Raw genomic sequence first — 22,908 nt, 5'->3', positions numbered from 1 at the left:
CAGCTTGTTTGCAAACTCCTCAGCTCCCCTCTCATCCTTAAGCTTGCCAACATCCAGCCGAGGCTGGGATGGTACCATTCTCCTGGATGTATGCTGCAACTTAAGAGTTGCTACAACAAGCCTGTGGTCAGTATTGAGGAACTGAGCACTCCGGTAGACCCTGCAGTTCTCGATCATCCTCCAGCGACCATCAACAAGGACATGGTTAATCTTCTTTGCCACACCGCCAGCGTTGGAATACCAAGTCCAGCGATGAGCCTGTGGGCGCCTTTACCATGAACCAGCCACCCAAATCCATGACTTCATGCAAAGTCAAGGAACTTAGTGCTATTATGGTTCAGTTTCAGACCAATGTGGCCCAACGCACGTCTCATAACCATCCTTATCAGTTCCAGTCGATGCAGTGAAATCCCCTAAGACTAGAAGTGTATCTCGCCTGGGGCACTGATCAACCACAGACTCGAGCATGTTATTGAATATGCCCTTCACGTTGAGATCACTCGCCTCAGTCGGAGCATAAACAGAGACCAGGGAAATGACACCTAAGGAGTGATGAATCCTTCGTCTCATATTACGCTCGTTGACCAGTGTTACCTCAACTATCATTGGGGTCAGCTTATTGGAGACAGCTACAGCAACTCCTTGGGCATGGTAACCATCAGAGCGACCAGACCAATCGTAGGTATAACCACCTACAATGATCTCGCCGCAATCCGTTCTCCGAACCTCAGAGAGAGCTGCAATTCCGATGTCCAAACGCTTGAGCTCAGATGATAACAGAGACAGGTGATCATCCTCTCTTCGGGATAGGACATTTCAGGCACCCACCCAAAGAGACCGCCTCAAGTTAACCCAAGGAGACTGCCGTCTGGTGGACGACACCTCAGCACCACTCCAACACACTCTCCCGCAACCTGACCAGAGAATGCTACCCCGTGGTTTCCCAATCAAAGATTGGGGTTCCCAAAGGATTTTCCCCAATCTCGTCATCCGGTGAGCTGCCCTGCGAAGGGAAGCTGCACCGGAGGTACTCCCACGGAGTGGGTCTTCAGATTTTTGTTATGCTTCAAGAATGTTTGGTGGAATGAAGGGGTTTTCGGTGGCCAGAGTGCAAATCCTGCCACCAACCTCCTCATAAAAAAGTAACCCAACTGCAGGAGGACGTCCGCAGACACAGTTGGGCACCAGATATGGATGACCGTTGGCTCACAAGGAGCTCCTCCGCCCTTTGACAGGTTTTGTTTTTAATCCTGCTGGGTGTCCATATCCAAACACCCTCCTCACCAGAAAACCTGGTGGGGGAGACGGTTTAGTCGCCGACAACCCGACCAATCCAGCATCTGACAGCATCAGCATATCGCATTTCTCGATTTTGTCTTCTCAATCAACTTTTTTTGAATCAATCAAGAGGTTGTTCATCTCATTTTACTCTCTTCTTTTCTTTCAGAGCTAGGCACATTCAACAACTCAAGACATTCCTTCTTAAACCTCCCAGTTTTGAGCTCTTTGAACCAGCACAAGAATAAAAGGTTTCCTGTTTTTTTCTGATTTTTCTATCGCGGTAGATTTACCATGGGCTTCCTCTTGTATGAGACTAATTGCGTAACTATGCTGTTGCTGCCTCCATCTCTCCTGCTGCAAATACAACCTTTTCTCACCCTAATTGAAGAAATTATGCTCTACTTGCCCTGCTCAACGGCTTTTCAATCACTTTCCTTGGACTCTCCCATGTTATGTCTGTCTGTCTGTCTGTCTGTCTGTCTGTCTGTCTGTCTGTCTGTCTGTCTGTCTGTCTGTCTGTCTGTCTGTCTGCCTGTCTCTCTCTCTCTCTCTCTCTCTCTCTCTCTCTCTCTCTCTCTCTCTCTCTCTCTCTCTCTCTCTCTCTCTCTCATCTTTTTCATGTTCTCCCACCTTTCCTTGCTTTCTCCTGCCCTTCTTTGGCTCTGCCCTCTCTTCACACTATCCCATCCCTGCTTGTATTATCTCATATTCTTCCAACCCTCCTCACACTCTTCCATCTTTTTCTCACATTCTCCTGATTCTCTTTGACTTTCTCGCCCGCACCTCACACTCTCCCTCCCTGCTCGCTTTATCTGGCCTTCCTCGCATTCTTCCACCCCTCCTCATACTCTCCTATATTTTTCGCACTCTTCCACTCCTCACTCTCCGTATCTTTTTTCCTCTCCTTCTCCTCACACCCTTCCCCCTTTCCTGCAATGTCCTACCCCTCGCCAGAATCTCCCACACCTTCCACTCTCCGACTCCTCCTCAAGATCTTCCAACTCTTAACCTGCTTCCCCACTTGTCGACAAACTATCCCATTCCTCCTTCTTGGTCATTCTCTTGTGCTCCCTGAAACAAACCCTTCCCATGTTTACCTTAAACATCGAGTAACTCGACTCAGATATCACAGAACTTTCATGCTAAGTTGTGATCCCTCCAACAGCCATTTTCTGTTGTCCTGAAATGTTCCTCACGTAGCATATTCTTCACCTTTTACAGGTAACCCTTCCTCCACAGTGACAGTCACAGTCTCCATCAACAATACCATCCACCACACTCCATGCTTTGTGATGTGTCATCCTCCGAGTGATGATTACACCGTATGCGGCCTATTCATTACTAACAAGGTACGATAACTAACCATCCCCTTCCTCCTCACCAACTCCTATCCCCCTTTACCTGTAGCCATTTCCTACTAGCTGGATTACAATCTAATCATTGACAACTAGTAATGGTCCAGCATTAACCATTGGGAGAAATCATTCCTCACTCAATCCATCAGTTACCTTTTCTGTCCCTAAAAATTGCTCATCCTTCCTGCTTAATCTATCAATGTCCATATTTAATCATCTGCTGTTCGTCCCTCCACTGCATTTGCCAACAGCCTCACCTCTTCGCTTACCCTTTACAGCCTCGCTTGAGGCTGCTGAGTTCAAGTAACCATATATAACTTCCTATGTCCTAAAATAAATCAGAGCTCTGCACCAGTGACTGAAACCATGAAGTTCCTGATCTCTGTCCTTCAAGACCTGATGGTTCTAGGTCAGGTCATACCTCATCTGAGCTCATGTGTCAAGGCAGGACAATTCTCTTGACCTGGAAACTCAACCTGGAATGAAACTCAACGATGGACCAGAGCAAATTAATTATTAAAGAAACCTATACAATGCTCACAAGTGGATAATCTGTACATGTGTAGGTACAATGTATTCAAAATGAAATGGTGAGCTGTATGGAAGCCATGTTGCTTTGCTTGTTAGTTGTCCTTTGTAAAATTTGGAGTCGTATAAGCATTCAAGGATCTTTTAGCTTACGTATGGAGAGGAACCTCTCAATTTCTTTGAATATAACAAAACATGACGATGCTGTGAGATGGATATAATGCCGTAACGTCCCAACGCCTATTTTGGAACAACGACCTCCCGTTGAGTGTTTCGAGGCTGCTGTTTGCTTGAATACTAATTGCTCAACATCTGCTTGGAAAGCGAAGAACAACATCACACCTGTAAGTTTTTGGACAAGTCGGTTAAACTCGTTAGTGTTGTCCATGTGATACTTTCACAAAAATGGAACCTACACCTCTGGTTGTTTATCCATACATGCTCTATCTCTTTTATATTCTGAGTATCAAGCAAGGAAGCAGCATGTACTGTGGTACTACTCATCCCGGGTTAGGACAACCGACGTCCACTGACTCAAAGCAGACGTTCTAACCACGACACCACCGAGTGTCCTGAGCATACCTCTCAACATTTGGTAGATGAAATTCATTGTACAGACTGGTGAATCTGCCTCCCATCGTGAGCAAGGTCATTGAATTGATAGATGTCCAGGAGAATAAAACGATTTAATGCAAGATGCTGAATAACACCTTATCTTATCAAAATAAATCTGTCCTCGGCATCTTACTCGAAACAGTAGGTAAAGCATATGTATGAATCACAAAAAAAGTATAGTCTCCATCGTATGGGATGATAATTCCACATTGGGCCTTGCACTCTTACATTTGGGGGTAGACCAGAACTTGTGATACCATTGCCATTACTCCTTAACCCTTTTAAAACGCAGAAGCAAAAGAGTTCCTTTCATGCTAAAAGAGGTAAGGTATGGTATCTTGGTTTCCGACCGCCTATCCTCAGACCTTGCATACTCTTTTCTGTTGGTCAAGCAATCATGCAGGTCCAACCACTAACCTTTGCACTCGCCTCCATTCTTTCATCTCTTTTCCATTCAGCATGCATCATTGCCTCCCAAAGTCTGTTCCAGCTCATTCTTACCTGCAGTCCATTGATGTGCTGCTTCACCACCATTCAATGTCACCCCTCATGCCAAGAAAGGATTCATTTTAGTCTATCAGTCCCATGTTTGCCTTTACACCCTGGGATGACAGGATGGCCTGGAGGTACACACACTCACCTCTAAGCTGTCTAGCCTGGATTTGAATCCTGATCCAGATATCAACTGTCATCCCGGTGTTTTACGGGCAGGGTGATTCATCAATGTGTGTGTTGTTCAGGCAGGGTGATGGACGTTAAACGGGAATCCTGTCTGCGAGCATTCGTTGGTGGACATCAAAGATCCTTCAGGAGGAGTTGGCAAACCATCATTGGCACCCTGAACAAATTACAAATTCCTAATTTCAACATTGCAATGCAAACAACCATGACTAATGCAATGCTTCCTCCTTAAAACTATGATAGGGCAATTGGTAGGTACTTAATAAGTGCTGAATCTGCTCCAGCTACATATTTTAGGTAGTTTTATGAGCAGAATTACGCAATAACCACAAAAGTGAGCTTTTTGATAAAGCAATATTGCTATAATGTATAATCTTTTTCTTCTCTCAGAGTACCATATTTTCTACAGATATCATAAAGTTAATTTAGGGGTAGCATCATTGGCCGAGGGAGTGGCTGTTTCGCTGATGCACAATACCCTCTGCTGGTTAAGTTTACAAGAAAGAACTAACAGCGTAGCTCCAAAGAAAGTCCACTCGGTTGTTGCGTACATATGGGCAAGACCATCAAGCAGAGTACGAAGTCAAATTAAACCATTCATTGAGGAAAATTGATAGTTTAGGTTGGGTAAGCAGGTGAGATGTGGTCTCAAAAGGTACATCAGTAACATCGTTGAGTACAGAAACAACCAAGTAGGAAACAGAAATGGACATTACATAACAGACCCAGAGCTGGTAGGTCATTGCTTGTGTTGCTTTGTCTCTCCCTCATCATTATTAGCATCTTGTATCTCATGCCGTGCACAGCAAGAGTTGACATCACACAGCACGGTTTACTTTGCAATGCGACAAGGAGACAGGAATGATGAAAAAGTCTGATGTATAACATTAGTATTGGGAGGGCGTCTATTTCGAGACATCCGATGATCCGAGAGCAATCATTTTACTATTCAAACTCGACAGCATCTCGAAATGCAAGGCAATCTGTGTCCACTTTGTACTCAAACTAATCTTGACGAAAATGGCAGCTAAAATAAATTGTACATTTTATTAAATGGTGTTTTCAATATTCTCAAGATAAAGATTTTTTGAAAATTTATGACAAAAGCTTAAATGGTAAAAAGTTATGGCCTGCACAGACAGACAGTCATTGTCATTATCATTATGGTCTCGGTCTCGGTCTCGGTCTCGGTCTCGGTCTCGGTCTCGGTCTCGGTCTCGGTCTCGCTCTCGCTCTCGCTCTCGCTCTCGCTCTCGCTCTCGCTCTCGCTCTCGCTCTCGCTCTCGCTCTCGCTCTCGCTCTCGCTCTCGCTCTCGCTCTCGCTCTCTCTCTCTCTCTCTCTCTCTCTCTCTCTCTCTCTCTCTCTCTCTCTCTCTCTCTCTCTCTCTCTCTCTCTCTCTCTCTCTCTCTCTCTCTCTCTCTCTCTCTCTCTCTCCCCTGCAGCCTATGGCTGCTGGTTGCATCATTGGTTGGGACGCAGCTATGCCGCTGATGCAGTGTCCCCCTTACCAATACACTGGTACTCATTTCGCCGACCTCGGAAGGATGACAGGCTGAGTCAACCTTCTGGGTTATATCAATTCAGCGGCTAACGGGGCTTGAACTCAGGACCCTAGGATCCCAAGCCACCACCCTAACCACAAAGCCAACACCAGGCTAGATCACTATGATTATTATTATGTATCATTCTTACTATGTGCCATTATCATGACAAGTGCGTGCCCGTACTTGCAAAAAATAAAAAAATAAATAAAAACTTTCAAACCGCGTACCAGAAACAACAACCACACAGGCCGTTTCTTCGCTCTCGCATGCCCGTACGTGCGTCGCCATACGTGCGTGGCCGTACGTGCAAAAAAAACAACAACTTTAAAACCACGTGCCAAAAACAACAATCACACAGGCCGTTTCTTTGCTCTCGCATGCCCGGACGTGCGTCGCCATACGTGCGTGGCTGTACGTGCGTGGCCGTACGTGCAAAAAAAACAACTTTAAAACCACGTGCCAAAAACAACAATCACACAGGCCGTTCCTTCGCTCTCGCTTGCCCGTACGTGCGTGGCCGTACGTGCAAAAAAAACAACTTTCAAACAAACACACAGGCCGTTCCTTCGCTCTCGTAAACGACAACTGGATTGGGGCATTGTGGTTATCTATAAATGCGCATAAGAAATCGAGAAATTATTAGAATACAGTAAGTCATCACTATCCGGGAGTCCGTACGTTGTAACCTGTAATGGGGAACGTGGCTGAGGATCTCTTCCCCAACGGCCATGCCTACGCAGCAACGTGTCCTGTCATTGGTAACTAAATGGCACCCTTTCCCCAACAGCCACGCCTACGCAGCAATGTGTCCTGTCATTGGTAACTAAATGGCACCCTTTCCCCAACGGCCATGCCTACACAGCAACATGTCCTGTCATTGGTAACTAAATGGCACCCTTTCCCCAATGGCCACGCCTACACAGCAACCTGTCCTGTCATTGGTAACTAAATGGCACCCTTTCCCCATCGGCCACGCCTACGCAGCAACGTGTCCTGTCATTGGTAACTAAATGGCACCCTTTCCCCATCGGCCACGCCTACACAGCAATGTGTCCTGTCATTGGTAACTAAATGGCACCCTTTCCCCATCGGCCACGCCTACGCAGCAATGTGTCCTGTCATTGGTAACTAAATGGCACCCTTTCCCCATCGGCCACGCCTACGCAGCAACGTGTCCTGTCATTGGTAACTAAATGGCACCCTTTCCCCAATGGCCACGCCTACACAGCAACCTGTCCTGTCATTGGTAACTAAATGGCACCCTTTCCCCATCGGCCATGCCTACGCAGCAACGTGTCCTGTCATTGGTAACTAAATGGCACCCTTTCCCCATCGGCCACGCCTACGCAGCAATGTGTCCTGTCATTGGTAACTAAATGGCACCCTTTCCCCATCGGCCATGCCTACGCAGCAATGTGTCCTGTCATTGGTAACTAAATGGCACCCTTTCCCCATCGGCCACGCCTACGCAGCAACGTGTCCTGTCATTGGTAACTAAATGGCACCCTTTCCCCATCGGCCACGCCTACGCAGCAACGTGTCCTGTCATTGGTAACTAAATGGCACCCTTTCCCCATCGGCCACGCCTACGCAGCAACGTGTCCTGTCATTGGTAACTAAATGGCACCCTTTCCCCATCGGACACGCCTACACAGCAACGTGTCCTGTCATTGGTTTGGTAAATAAATGGCCATAACTTGGGAACCACTTGTCCGATTAATGTCAAACCTTGAAAATGCACATACTCAGGTGCCCAGCAATATACCTGGCAAGTTTCAATTAGAACGGACCAGTGGTTGTCGAGAAACAGCGGTCACACACACACACACACACACACACACACACACACACACACACACACACACACACACACACACACACACACACACACACACACTGCTGGAATTATAGATAGATGTACCATTATCATTATTGTTGTCATTATTATTATCATTATCATTATCATTAGCGTTAAGAACCATTATAATTTCCATTATGTGCCCCGATCATTATCGTTGTTATTATCAAAATTCACATCATTATCATTATCATAGCCAGTGTTGGCTTGCCCAGAGGCGTATAAAATCAACGGAGAGTTTGAAACCACCAGTGTAGACTTGTCACCTAATTTTCACACCCAAAGAACATATTTGTGGTGTTAAGGTGGCTGGCTTAAGATCTTGGAGTCTTGACTTGAAGCTCCTATCAATATATTGAATTCACACCAGGTGGGTTGACTCAGCCTGTCATCCTTCCAAGATTGGCAAAATGAGTACCAGCTTACTGGTAATGGGAGCACTGCATCAGTGGCACAGCTGTGCCCTCACTAAATGATGCAGCCATGTAGCCACAGGCTGCATATGAATAAATAAATCGTTATCATTATTGTCATTATTATTCTCATTATCATTTTAATTATCATTATCACTCTAAGTTTACCGAAGAAGCACTGAACACATTTGATCGTTTTCTTCACAGAGAAATCAACAGTTTATGGGGAGAGGCCTCCATATTGTTGTGCTTTTCCCAGAACAACCACATTCCCAGAAATCGTCTCGAAGGCGAAACCGCCCCCCACCCCACCCCCGCCGGGTGGCTAATAATGCCGGGTGGCTATTAGTCACTGTGTGGCTAATAATGGCTTTTTATAGTTACTATGACTTCGCCATTTTACATTTTGACCGAATTATTAAGTATTTTCTCCATATTCTCATATTAGAGGTTTGTTGAAAGGATGATGACAAATCTCAAATGGTAAAAACTTATATACTGGACACATGCACGCACGCACGCACGCACGCATGCACACACACACTTCTTAAACCTGCATATGGTGTTAACTACCAACAACACACACAATCGCAAAACCCCGTCTCCGTAAAACCGTACGCCATTTTACGTCTCCCCTTTTTACGTCGTTTCGAAAATACGTTGCGACGTTATTTATGGCACGACCCAATTCGTGTTGCCCCAACTCACACTTACGTCACTTTAAAAGCCATATCTTTTCTTCTTGAGCGTTTTCAGAACTTACAAGACTGATAAAGACTCTATAATACGTCATTAAAGTATCAAATCAGAAGATCACAAAATGGCCGAAAGAACTACTGCCCTTTACTTCACACGTAAAGAAATGCACTGTGCTGTAGATTGGCTAAGAGGAATTGCAATTGTGTTACTTTAGAAGTGAAATTCGATGTTATTCGTCAAATGGATGCTGGTGACCGTGCCATTGATGTTGCCGGGTTATTAAGTTTTCCTCCGAATACGATGCACGTCATCTATAACTCGAGGGCTGATATCGGAGATTGCCGATTGTTCCCGGTACTGCCAACTCGTAATACGAGCCAATTTGTAACACTTAAAATTCTGCCTCATAATGAAAACAAACATTTTTTTAATTGTTTTTTTTTCTTTTCCAAAAAGCAGGACACCGTGGATGCAATGACTGTTGCCTCCCTCCAGGAACCATAAAAATGCCGCTGTTCATTTAAGGAAGAGGAATAAGAAGAGGTACCGCCAACTTTGACCGCTTCTGGAAGAGGTTTATTACAGTGCGTGCGCTGTATACAATTGCACCGAGTTTGAAATGTCTCCGATGTCCCCGGTGTCCCCCCCTCCCCACGTGCCTCAAGTGAGCCAATGACGGCCGTCCAGTAGATGGCAGTGCGTAACCTAGACGGAAATGGCGACAATTGACGGAAATACCCGAGTATTTCAATGGAAATTTGTTAAACTAATGTGTTATATGTGTGAAAACCATTGAATTTATTGCTTGACGGAAAAAACCAAGAAACGCTCCCCTCTCATGTACGGACGAACAAAAGACGTCATTTCCGCCCACCATGGCATTTCGCGCCGAACGCTGAAAGCTAAGTTCTTCTTATGCCATCATTCTCTTTAATATTAGCCATAAACAAGTGTTTCGTCATGCATTAGTAGTTGAAATTTACTTACAATTATGGCAGATATTGGTGGCAAAGTGATAAGTGGTTCTTTCAATAACATTAGTATACTCATTTGCTTTACCACATGCGCTGTATTGAAGGATTTCACTTGTTTTTATTCAAGTCTGGTAATTGTTTGTTTGTTTTTTAAAAATTCCATTAATGCATTTGTGTACTTGAACATTGTACAACTGTCATTAATCAAAAATAGGATAATATATTAGTTAACAAGAGCTCAAGTAAGCACAATATATGCCCGAACAAGAAGGTATATACAGAATTGTGCTACTACATGGAAAACAGCATCCTGGTTGCCATGGCAACCGCTTTAGATGATGAACGTATGTCGCGACACACCGTCTCCACAGTCTGTACCTATGTACCAAATATGAAACGTGAAAGTTGAAAACTTTGGGAGTTAGTGTGCTGATAGGAACGGACGGACGGACGGACGACCGGTATCACATAATACACCCCGATATATATATATATATATATATATATATATATATATATATATATATATATATATATATATATATATATATATATATATATATATATATATATATATATATATATATATATATATATATATATATATATATATGACATATATATGCCTGGTGTTGGCTTAGTGGTTAGGGTGGCGGCTTGGGATCCAAGGGTCCTGAGTTCAAGCCCCGTTGGCTGCTGAATTAACACCAGGGGGTTGACTCAGCCTGTCATCCTTCCGAGGTCGGCGAAATGAGTGCCAGTGTACTGGTCCCGGTGTATGCCCCGGTTAGAATAGGTGTACCATATCCCTGTGTGTCGTAAGAGGCGACCAGGGTTGGCGTCAGGAAGGGCATCCGGCCATAAAACATTGCCTCAAGAAAAAGCCAAACCCCTGCACAGCAGGGAAAAAAGGCTGTAAAAACGGTCATATATATATATATATATATATATATATATGGCATATAAAAAGTGAAATATAATGCATGTTGTCCCCCACTTATTCCATTATTTCTTTTGAAAATAATTGCTTTGATTTACATCGTTTTGATATTCGTCGCACTTTTCATGAACGCATCCACGACACAAAACGGGGTCTGAATGTATAGCTATGTACTGACACATGACCTTGAGCATTCTCACGTGCAACAATCTGCCATCACTCAATCAAAAAATCAAACGTGCGGAACGAACAGATAATTTTGGAGAATTGCCGGGTTGCTCTACCTTATATTGCAGAAGAATTGGATGTTTGTGTTGGAATTGTGAAAACGAGACTTCATTCTTGCTCGCGATTCAGCAAGGTGAGTGGAAGGTAAGTACCAGAGAACTTCACATTTAATTAAAAAGCAATTCATGTGATTATTGAAATAGAACTTGTGCAAGACAACTAGACTAGGGAGAGAGATGGTTTCTTCATCACATTTTGACATGTGATGAGACCGAAGTCAATCATGTCACACCAAAGTCAAAGCAAGCCATCACAGAGTGGAGACATTCTTGGTCCCCACCAATAAAATATTGAGGGTTAAGCCATTCGCTGGAGAGCTCATGGCAATAGTGTTTTCAGACCTCAATGGTTAATTTTTGTGGAATTTTTTAAACCTGCGAAATCCATCAATGCACGGTACTACAGTGATTTTTACCCGATTATGTGAAATAAACAATATGCACATGGTGACCAGATATCCTGTCCCAAGGAAAGCCATCCCTGGGTTTATTGCATGATAATACTCGGATTCCCACCGCAAATGTAGCCACTACTACTCCAGTGGAGATGGGTTGGGGATTTCAAAACCACCAGTGTGGATTTGGTCATCTAAATTTCACACTCGATGAACATCTCTTTTGTGTTGAGTTTATGAATGATGATGATGTCAAAGCGTACATAATAAGCCTGGCATTGGCTTTGCGGTTTGGGTGGCTGGCTGGGGATTCTCGGGTCCTGAATTTGAGCCCCGTCTGTCGTTGAATTAACACCAGGTGGGGTTGACTCAACTTCCCATCCTTCTGAGGTCGGTGAAATGCGTAGCAGTGTACTGGTAATAATACCAGTGTATAGCGGCATTGCCGTGTCACGAACCAATGATGCAGCCAGTAGCCACAAGGCTGCACACGAGAGTATGTGTCGTGTATATAATGAAATGGCTGCATATCTGTTTCAAATACTTCCAGGGAGATGGTGTCTAGGGCCCTATCACATCCTTGGGACAATTGGGTCTCTGTAACGGGAGAATACAGTGAGAAATAGGTGAGATTTCATGAACCCTTGCACTCTCTGCTCTTTCCATGCTTTGCTCCCCCCCCCCTCCAGGTTTCTGCAGGGCATGCACAATCCACCCTCAACCTCCTTCTGTTGTAACTCCCAAAATCCAGGATTACTGCTGTCCTCCACTAATTAGTTCTTCTTTTTTCCTGCCTGTGGAATGAACTTCTGCATTCTCTTCAATATCATTCTTCGCTCCAGGTCTTCAAAACGGTTGTTCACCACCATCTCAGGTCATCCCCACCCAAAACCATGATCTTTACTTGCCCCAATTAATCCCCCTCCCCAACCCCACCTCTTTCCATGTTTCTAGTTTTTCCTTCCAAAGAGTTTGCTTCTGTATCCATCTTGTCTATGCCCTTTTTCCTCTCCTACTCCTCATTCTTTCCCACATGCATTATTTTTCCTAGTCTCTCTCTATTTCGTTCCTCCTCCCTGCTCTTGTGTGTTCCTACTCCTCTCTCTTTCTATTGTTCCTTTTGTTCTGTTATGTCCTGATCCATTCTATGTTCTAGCTTCTCCACAAGCTTCGACTTTGTGTCGAAAAAAATAGGATCACACTGGATCTGTAGCTTATCTGGGCCCTGGTCTAATGTAACCAAAATTTGGTAGAATTCTGACTGGTGGGTCTGGCGAGGAAGATTTTTGAAGGAATTTACGTGATTTTCCAAAACATTTTTGACAAAGTCCACCATTTTGACACACTTCCAGTCATGTGATTGGCATGACCTCCACAATTTAACATTATGACCCTGTTCTAATGTTGTAACCCAAATTTGGTAGCATTCTGATGGGTGGGTCTGGAGAAGTAGTTTTTTTTTAAGGAATTTATGCATTTATCACAAAAATTGACCAAGTTGACCATTTGTGACACACTTCTGGTCATATGATCAACGTGGCCTCTGCAATTTAATACCAGGACTCCATCTTAATGTTGTAACCCAAATTTGGTAGCATCCTGACTCGTGAATCAGGAGAATAAGCTTTTGGAAGGAATTTTCAGAACCACCATTTTGATGTACTTTCGGTCATGCGATCAACATGGCCTGCACAATTTAACATCAGAGCCCTGCCCTAATGGTGTAACCCAATTTGGTAGTATTCTGACTAGTGAGTCTAGACAACAAGATTTTTGAAGGAATTTACGTGATTTTCCCCAAAATTGACTAAGTCGGCCATTTTGACACTTCCGGTCAAGTGATCAGAATGACCTCCACTACACAATTTAACATCCCTACCTTGGCCTAATGTTGTAACCCAAATTTGGTAGCATTCTGACTGGTAGATCTGGAGAAGATTTTTCAAGAAATGTACAAAGTCCGCCATTTTGACCGACAAAGTAATGTGACCATAATGAGCTTTGCAATTCCTGTTACCAGTCAGGGGTTTGCTGCAAAATTTCAGCCGGATCAGTGCAGTGGTTTGGCCAGAGAAGTCAAAAAAGGAGAAGGATGGACAGATGGACGGACGGACGGTGCACGATGACAATACCATATCTGGAATTTAAATTCCAGAGAAGCTAAAAACTCAGATGTACCTTTTGATTTTATACAATAAAAAGTCCACATCAACCTTGAATGATTCTGGTCACCTTTCAGCATGCTCACCAATTCAAATACTCGTCGAGTATCTCGTCTCGTCGATCTCATCGAACGTCTCGTTCAATCTCGTCGAACAACATTGCACAATGTTCAGTTCTTTTCTACTCTACCGATTGTCGGGTATTTTGTTCTGAATACTTTTTATACAAATGTGTCGCGCAATGCTTAGCAGGTTAAAAAGCAGAAAGTAAATCGCAACTCTTCCCTCACTCTACCACTTTGCCTGCTCCCAGTGTGGATTTAACAATTTGCTTCCTGATGACTTGACTTGTGATGAATCAGCCTTGGGGGAAGTGGTACAATCCCAAATATTAAATAGGTGGTTTAAATCAATTTTAGCTTGATGAGCACATTGGAAATGTTAATGTTCACAAATATTATAACCCTTTAGCTAATTAACAGCACTTCTGGTCTTCTCAAACGTTTCAGAACATTTCATCAAAGTGGATCATGTTAACTGGGGTTAATTGGATTTTCATTAACATTCTGCATCTATTAGAGGAACCATGAGACAAATGGTCTCGTTATGACAGTTATCGAAATGTGAACATATAACATTGGACATTGAATTTACTTGAAAAACACACCAGTTTCTAATCATATGAAACACCAAATACTGCATTTGAGTCATCAGAAGGAACCGAAAATAAGCAAAGAACAAAGATGGAGTCATCAGGAGGAACCTGGATAAGATTCGGGTTTTGGCTGCTACTCCTCTAGCCTCAAACCCATCCAGGCAACTTGCAAGAGTTCACCTCTCCATCAACAGGTAGATAAATAAAGACAGAAATCATGAGGAAAGTCGAGATAAAATGGAGGAAAATGAACAAAAAGAAAAGAAAGACAAGAATCAGCATGAATAAAAGGAATGGAAAAAGTAAAAAAGTGTGAAAGACTGAAGAGAGATGTGAAAGAGAAAGGACCAAACATCAAGGATTTCAGGAAGAATCCAGATAGATAGATTTCAGCAGTTACTCTTCAAAGCTCAATGCAGATACAGGTATAAGGAGGAGGCGCAGCAACGACTGTATGGAATATTTAGCGATACAACGCTTTCGTACCAGCACCACGTCAACATCGCAGTATCTATGTTCTCAACTTTAAAATAAGCTCTACAAGGAGCCTCGTGAACACTGCCTGTAATCTGTGCAAGATCATACGTGTTTGTGACTTACGTGCTTCGATGAGTACTCGGTGCTCCTTCCCCCAGTCGCACAGTGTGTACAGCGTCTGCTTGCTGATGCTCATCAGATCCACACTGTGCCAGTCTTCCAGCATCTGGGATGTGATGTCAGCACTGTGGATCACTGTCCGCGAAGCCTGCAGGCCATGCCAAAAGTCGTTTACACTACACAGTATAGCACCTCAAATGCTGCCCATTGTGTCCCTCACATGGCGTGTGTTATCGAGATCACAATTAATATACAAATTACATTTGCCTGCCTCATACAAAAAAGGGTCCGCGTTGAGGCCTGGTCTTCGATAACATTAATAATTAAGTATCCAGATGAAAATTGAAATTCAAATCAAACTATTATGCCGCGCAGCACGTTGATTGCTCTTCCTAACAAAATTAATCACATGACACCATTTTCTCAAAAATATCAATACTCTCTGGTTCGCTGAGTTTTTCCTTGGTTGTTCATTCATCCTGCCTTTTATTCATTCGGTAATATGGTCGAGATTACTATTCTAATTACAAAGTTAATTACTTGAGACTCGAGTCTCAGCAACTCATCCTTCATTTGATTTCCTAATAATCATGCAATTAATAGTTAATTAATGCTGTGGACACTTCGTGTACATCGAGTGTTATGATATTGGAAATAAATATGGAAATACACAGTGGCCAAACATATGACCTCCACAATTGCGAAGACTTGTTTAGCATTCCGATCTAACTCAAGACTCATGATGCATGGAGCATAGGTTCGAATACCATTTATATACCATTCATTTACATGTATTTGTCTATTATCGACTAATGTCCTTGCAATTGGATATGTATGCTGCAAGCAACGACTCAGGTGCATCTGACCTGCGTACATAATAAACACAAACTTCATAATTATGTGATGTGGATTGCGAGAAAGCTTTATATATTGGATGAAGTGTGTTGTTCTTACATTCTGCAAGCAACTATATAACTCAAGTAGATCAATAATTAGTGATTTAGGAAGAGCTCTTTATTTCAAAGTTGACAATTGCAGTAATTTTTAAAGTAAATACGGCAAAAGTCAAAAAAAAGAAGGGGTGGAAGAGGTGCATGTTAGCGTTTCCTAGCAAACAGTTCCAGTGTCAACTATATTGTCTTGGGACACGTGACCAACAGTGAGCAGAGGCTGCACCAGCAAACTATAATTTTCAGATATTTTCATTTACGGACAATTTCCAATAGTTTTGTGATTTTTCCTCGGATTTTGGCTTTGAGTTGCATCTACAGGCATAATTTCAACTTTTTACCCCACCTACAAAGTACAAAGCTTTTATATCAATGAGTGAATGCGTAAGTGAGCGAGCAGTTAAAAAGAGTTTTACACAGTACTAGTGAGGTATGCTTCCCCATTGTCTCGGGTCGCTCACCTGCATTTGATTTTTCATTTATTTTTTCATCTGTTTTTTGAATTTATTTATATTTTCATTTACGGATACTTTCTGACAGATCTGTTATTTTTCCCAGTGTATTGGCTTCAATGTCCATCAGGACGTGAAATGTCTGTGCTTTCCCATTGTCTCGGGTTACTCGCCTGCACTTATTTTTTTCATTTATTTATTTTCATTTATTTATATTAATTTATTTATATTTTCATTAATGGATGTTTTCTGATGGTTCTGCGATATTTACAGGTCGAAAAGCTTCAATGACCATCGGCACGCAAAACTTCAGCTTTCAGCACCACCCAGAAGGTACCGAACATTAATATAAGTGAGTGGGTGAGTGAGTGAGTGAGTAAATCAATCAGTGAGTGGCAAAAATCAGCTTTATATATTAGATATACCAGTGCAGGCTCATAGGTGTGGGCCCGTAGGTGGGTAAACGACGACTGGATTGGGGCAGTTTTTCACCCCCCCCACCCACCCCCCACCTCTCTCGCCCCTCCTCTCTCCCCCTCTATCGTGCCAGTACCCTCTCTCGTGGGTGAGGCATGCCAGTATGTGCAGCTTTGTTCCTTCGCTCTCGTAAATGATGACTGGATTGGGGCGTTGTTTCAATTGGATCGGACCAACCGTATCATAAATGGCCATCACTTGGGAAACACCTGGGAAACATACTCAGGTCCCCAGCGTCAATTGTGACGTCATATCAAACAAAGAAGAAGAATTGTGACGCCCCCTCTCTCTCGCTCCCCCCTAGTCTGGCCCCTCCTCTCTCGCCCCTCTCTCTCGCCCCAACTGTCACCGCCTCTCTTGCCTCCACTCTCACCCCCCTCTGTCGCCCCTCCTCTCCCCCCTCTCTTGAATTGTGACGTCCTCTCTCTCACACCCCCCTCTCTCCCTCCGTCCTCTCTCCCCCTCTCTTGAATTGTAACGCCCCTCTCTCTCACCCCCTCTCCCCCCTCCTCTCTCGCTACTCTCTCTTGCCCCTCTCTCTCGCCCCCCCTCTTTCGCCCTCCTCTCTCGCTCGCCCCTCTCTCTTGCCCCCACTCTCAAACCTTAATATCAAACCTTGAAAAGGCACATCCACGGGTCCCCAGCAATATTCCTGGCAAGTTTCAATCAGATCGGACCGTCAATCATGCAAAAAATAATAATAATAATAAATAAATAAACATTAATTGTGACGTCATTTGTGACGTCATAGCACCGTGTCTTGTCATTGTTTGACAGATAAATGGCCGTGACTTGGGAACCGCTTATCCGATTAATATCAAACCTTGAAAAGGCACATCCGCGGGTCCCCAGCAATATTCCTGGCAAGTTTCAATCAGATCGGACCGTCAATCATGCAAAAAAATTACTAATAATAAATAAATAAATAAACATTAATTGTGACGTCATTCGTGATGTCATAGCACCATGTCTTGTCATTGGTTGACAGATAAATGTCCGTAACTTGGGAACCGCTCGTCCGATTGATATCAAACCTCGAAAAGGCACATCCGCGGGGCCCCGGGAATATTCCTGGCAAGTTTCAATCCGATCGGACCGGCGGTCGTCGAGAAACTGCGGTCACAGACAGACAGACAGACAGACAGACACACACACAGTGATTGCTGGAATTATATATAGATGTATGTGTATATATCTGTACGAATAAATGTCAATGCGTGTGTGTGTGTGTGTGTGTGTGTGTGTGTGTGTGTGTGTGTGTGTGTGTGTGTGTGTGTGTGTGTGTGTGTGTGTGTGTGTGCGTGCTTGTGTCAGTGTGTCTCCCATAAATCCAAAACCATGAAATCTATCAGTCTGAAACTTTGCATGCATACTAAGAAAACTCCAAGGAAGTGCATGACTGAAAATTGTGTGTTTGGGTTAATTAAAACCCCCATTTTGAAGATAATTAACAGCTGTATTTCATGATATCCATCAGGCTATCCTCGGCCACCTCGCTCTCTGGGGTCTTAAGGCGTTTCCTGAGTGGCCACGCTGGAGTCTGAAGCCACCATGTTTTTTGGCCTGCTCAACCATTCCTTGACTTGGAACAGGCCGCAATGATTTTTTCATGATAACTTTTTTTTTCGCTTTCCTCACTCCTATTATCAAATGCCTGTTCATCAAAGCTCCACATCACTGTATACATCGCTTTTGTATGTCCTATAATTTTCAACTTACGAGCTTGGAGCGATTTCATGCATTATGTGATAGGATTTTCCACTTTCTACTCTCACGGACTAATTGAAGTACCTCATCGAAATATTATTTCGGTTTTGAGGATCGGATATCGTCCGGATTAAACAAGTGTCGAAATCTGCTGTGAAATCTGATAATTTAAAGAAATAACGAGTCTTATAACTAAACCAATATACCCATTTACTTTAAGCAAGCAAGGCTATGGTCCCTCCTTCTCCTTACATACACAAGAAAGTGTGACATTTCCAAAGCATAAAACTTTTATTTTGCTACTGTTTGGAGAATTAAATTGAGTGTACAAAAATTTAGGAATGTGCCAAAATTAACGAGCTTCATTGAGCTATGTGCCCTGTCCCCCAGAGGGACTGCCGATCCATAGCGTCCGCCAGATCTGTGTTTATATTTTTGGAGGTTTTGTGAGGTGCTCTATAGGGAATCAGAGCAAATCTGGTAAAAAACGGATGTTTTATAAAGAGATTATAATATTTGCGCGGACCCCGAACCAATGCACCACATGACACATACACAGATGAGCAGGCAAAATGGTCGATTTTCTGCAATGTTTATTTCACGGGTGATTGAACACCCGAAATAGGTGTATGACAACTCCCCTCCCCCTCTCCGCCAAAACCCCCCGATCCTTGCCGAATCGGCTCAGCTGAGTGCACCCGACATGGCCCAGCTATTCGCCATGCTGGCAAAAATGGATACAAATACGAACGAAATGAAAAACGAAATAAAAGGCATGAACAAGCAAATGGAAACGAATGCGCAAGGAATGAAGGAAGAAATGAAAGAACTGCGGGCTGAGATGCAGCAAATCGGCCGAAGCCTGCAGGCGGGCATGAAGGCAATGAAAATGGCGACGCCACGTGTGGGAGCGAACGAGCTGGGAGGGAGTGCAACGGCAGTCGGGCCCGCGGTGGAGGCAGGTAAGGAGAAAATAATTCGGGGGACGTATTGGGCGAGAAGCGTGACGGAGACGTGCACGAGGGAGATAAGAGATGAGGTGAAAGGAATTGTGAGGGAGAGAAAAGAACAATTAAGACGGAAAGCAAGGATGAGGTACGCGGAGATCGTGAAAGAGCAAGGAGTGAAAAACAGGGAAGGACGGGAGCGACTTAAGGAGAAAGCAAGGTTGACCTACATAAAGATAAGGGAAAGACGCCAGAAAGAAGCGGAGACTAATAGACAGGAGGGGACAACAGAAACTTATAAATGTATAGAGACATGGGAGACAAAAAATAGAGGAGAGACTGCATGATAATGACAAGGCTAGAGACGTACACACACACGGAGGTAGTGGAGGATAGTGAGGGTGAGCTGGCAGACCGTGCAGGGACCCGGTGCGAGCAGCGGGATAGCCTCCTCCAGGAACGAGGGGAGGGAGTATGCCCCCTTGAGGCGAGTCACGACCAGGTGGGTTCAGTCGTGCTTTGCGAGGTTGAGGGGACGAGTGCTGTGGACGGGTGCACGCCGAGCTTGGGGGGTATAGAGGCCCCGGAGACCCTTGTGGGGACACGAATCCCCAGTGTGGTTGTCCCGGTGTGTGTGGTGTCGAGGTGTGTGTTCACGAGTGTGGCGAAATGCGTGCTGCAACGCACGCATAGCGCGGGTGCAAGGACGTGTGTGAGAGCGACCGGGTGGGTGACAAAGACCCCGTGTGTGGAAGCGACCCTGTGTGTGAGTGGCGTGGTGGTAAGTGTGCAGAAGGGCGTGCTTCCCAGCGCGCCGTGTGTGAGTGAAACACCGCGGGTGAGTGCCCCCGCGTGTGTGAGTGAGGCACGGTGTGTGGCTGAGGCACCGTGGGCGAGTGCCCCCGCGTGTGTGAGTGAGACACCGCGGGCGAGTGCCCCCGCGTGTGTGAGTGGTGTGGTGGCGACTGTGCCGGAGTACGTGCTTCCCAGCACGCCGTGTGTAAAAGGGGCACCGCAAGTGGAAGAGGCCGTGTGTGTGAGTGAAACGGCCAGTATGAGTGAGGCACCGCGGGCGAGTGCCCCTGCGTGTGTGAGTGGTATGGTTTGTGTGAGGGAAATGGCACGAGTGAGTGGAAGGCCGCGAGTGAGTGGAGCCACGTGTGCGAGGGAGGTGGTATGCGTGAGAGAGACAGCGTGTGCAAGGTCGTTGTGTGTAAGGGAGATGTCGGTCGGCATGTGTGAACATGCAGCCGCGTCTCCCGGTGTGAGTTTAATGGTGAGGTGTGTTGGCGTCGTAACACGCGGGAGTGCGTGTGTTGAATGGAGACGACGACAATTGAGAGACAAAAGCCGAGTAGCGGCTGTAGTTGTTTCGGGGACCGTGCCGGGTTCGCCCAGCAGCGAGCACGAGGTCCGTGCTGTGCAACGCACGAGGCCCCCACGTGCTCGCTTGCGAGAGTGAAGTCCCGGTCCGGAAACGCACGCGGTGGATTTGCCGATCCCGCGGACGGACAAAGTTTAGGCAGGATTACGGATTTGGACCGGATGGGTTCTCCACGCGGGCGTGTGTGTTAAGCTCCAACGGGAAAAGCACATGTGTTCGCGTGGGGAACCCCTCGAGACGTGGGGCTTGTGTTTTTTTTTATGCGCACGGTGACGTCATGGCTGCACGCGGGGTTGGAATCCGGCAGGAGGGGTATCCCTGCCGGATGGTACCGTCCAAGGAGGGACGAGGTACACGTGCAGCTGCATGACGTCATGGGCAGGTGCAAAGTGCGCGAGCTGTGAGTTGCCGCGCTGGTGCTGCGCATGTGGAAAAAAAAAAAAAGCAAGCCTCACTTTCGGGTGCACAGGATTCCCGGGCAAGGGGTGGTAGCCTCCCTTGCCAGGGCACAGGATGGAAACTAGTTAGGGGGAAGGGTTAGCTTAGCTAGACCGGCTCCATGGGGCAGGGGTAAGTCCTCATGGGGCCCGTGGAATGGATTAGTTAGAGGGATTGTAGCGAGATTTAGGTTGGGAAATTGATTAATGGGATTATTTGGAGACAGTGACAGCCTTTGGATGTGTAGAGATGACGTAGCTTAGCTACGTAGTGTTAAAAGGAACGTGCTGTAGTTTAAGGGACGACGTGGGAGCACGAGTTAGTCAGGGGATTTAGTGAGAAGGATGGCAGAGTTCAGCGGTGAGTGTGTTGAAGAGTTGGTGAGTGAAGTGGAAGCATGTGCTTGGTGAGTGAGTGAGGCCAGCGGGTCTGTGTGAGTGGAGCGAATGGGGAATGCATGGTGTGATGAGTGATTGGGGGGAGGAGTGACTCCCGCCCAAGGGACCCCAGGGTCAGTGTAGAGTGAGTTAGGGGGTTAGTTAAATTGAAAAATGGAGGTCGTTTTGTTGTTGGTGTGAATGTAGGCTCGAAACCCATTTGGAGGGGTGCAGGAGCCCTGTTGACAGGCTGGGAGCGTGGCTGCGAAAGGTGAGTATCGCTGAGTGGGTACCCCGGGCACCAGGCTAGTCGGCCGTGGTAGGCCAAGGGCCCATGGGGGGCCGGGATAGCGTAGTGGGCACGGGTGCGCCTGCTTGGTGCGGGGGCCCAGGGCGCCATTAGCCGCGTGGGCAGTGTTGTGGGCATGGGTGACCCTCGGAAAGGGGCCTGGGAAGCCAGCCTGCCACGTGTGCGTTTCAGGGGAGGTGCCATGGGGGGCACTCCCCGGTGTTTAGGGAGCTGGTAGGCTCGGAGGCAGTGTAGTGCCCGGGGGTGCCATAGCGGGAGATTCGGCAGAGGGTCGTGCCTGCCAAAGGGAGCCACGCATCCCAGCCATGAGACCGTGTGAGGGCACGGAGAGAAAATTGGGGGGCGAGGCCCGAAATTGTGAGGACACCAACACAGGCGACGGGAATCTGGGTTGTTAGAACCAATAGTATAAGCGCGAGGTGCTTGTTGAAAGCCCCGGGGTAGTTTAACAGTTAAATGGATAGGGTAGATTAGGAAGTGTACCCCTCCGCACCATCCATCCCCTCGCTCTCGTTGTGGGCCGCTGGACCCACTTTGGTTATAGATCGCTGAAGTCTGGGGAGGCCATCCTGAGGCTTGAATTGGGCCTCGACAAAGGACGCTAGCTCTCCCTTGTTCCCCTCCGGGAAGGGAACGTAGGGGTTGGGAGTAGGCTAGGTGACAGGATAGGTTAGCCGAACAAGGACAGTACAGGGGGTTAGGGGACGATTTATAGTGGGGAAGTAAACATAAAAACAACAAAAAAATAAGTTGGGGCTAAATTGGGGTTTGACAAATTAAGGGAGTGGGTATAGACAGTGACAGGCAAAGGCGATAGGTTGGGAGGGAGACCGTAGGGTAGGTCCGAGCCCGCCTTCCGAGTGGCCAGCACCACCGCACTC

The 22,908-nt window shown here is 45.7% G+C and overlaps 1 protein-coding gene across 3 annotated transcripts in view; it reads right to left on the bottom strand.

Moving 5' to 3' along the window:
• RFX4 (regulatory factor X4) overlaps nt 1-22,908 on the bottom strand; it is a 183,855-nt gene that overhangs the window by 111,819 nt on the left and 49,128 nt on the right. For all 3 annotated transcript variants that reach the window (XM_085886538.1, XM_085886539.1, XM_085886540.1), the window contains one exon: nt 14,989-15,133. In XM_085886538.1, coding sequence (XP_085742664.1) covers nt 14,989-15,133 — 145 coding nt within the window. The remainder of the gene's footprint in view (nt 1-14,988; nt 15,134-22,908) is intronic.

The sequence above is a fragment of the Eptatretus burgeri genome, chromosome 6 (assembly GCF_056783735.1).
Source record: "Eptatretus burgeri isolate ZD-2024b chromosome 6, Ebu_testis_v1, whole genome shotgun sequence".
Lineage (NCBI taxonomy): Eukaryota > Metazoa > Chordata > Myxini > Myxiniformes > Myxinidae > Eptatretus > Eptatretus burgeri.
Note: the sequence above shows the minus strand (reverse complement) of the source record. Positions and strands in the feature narration are given on the sequence as shown.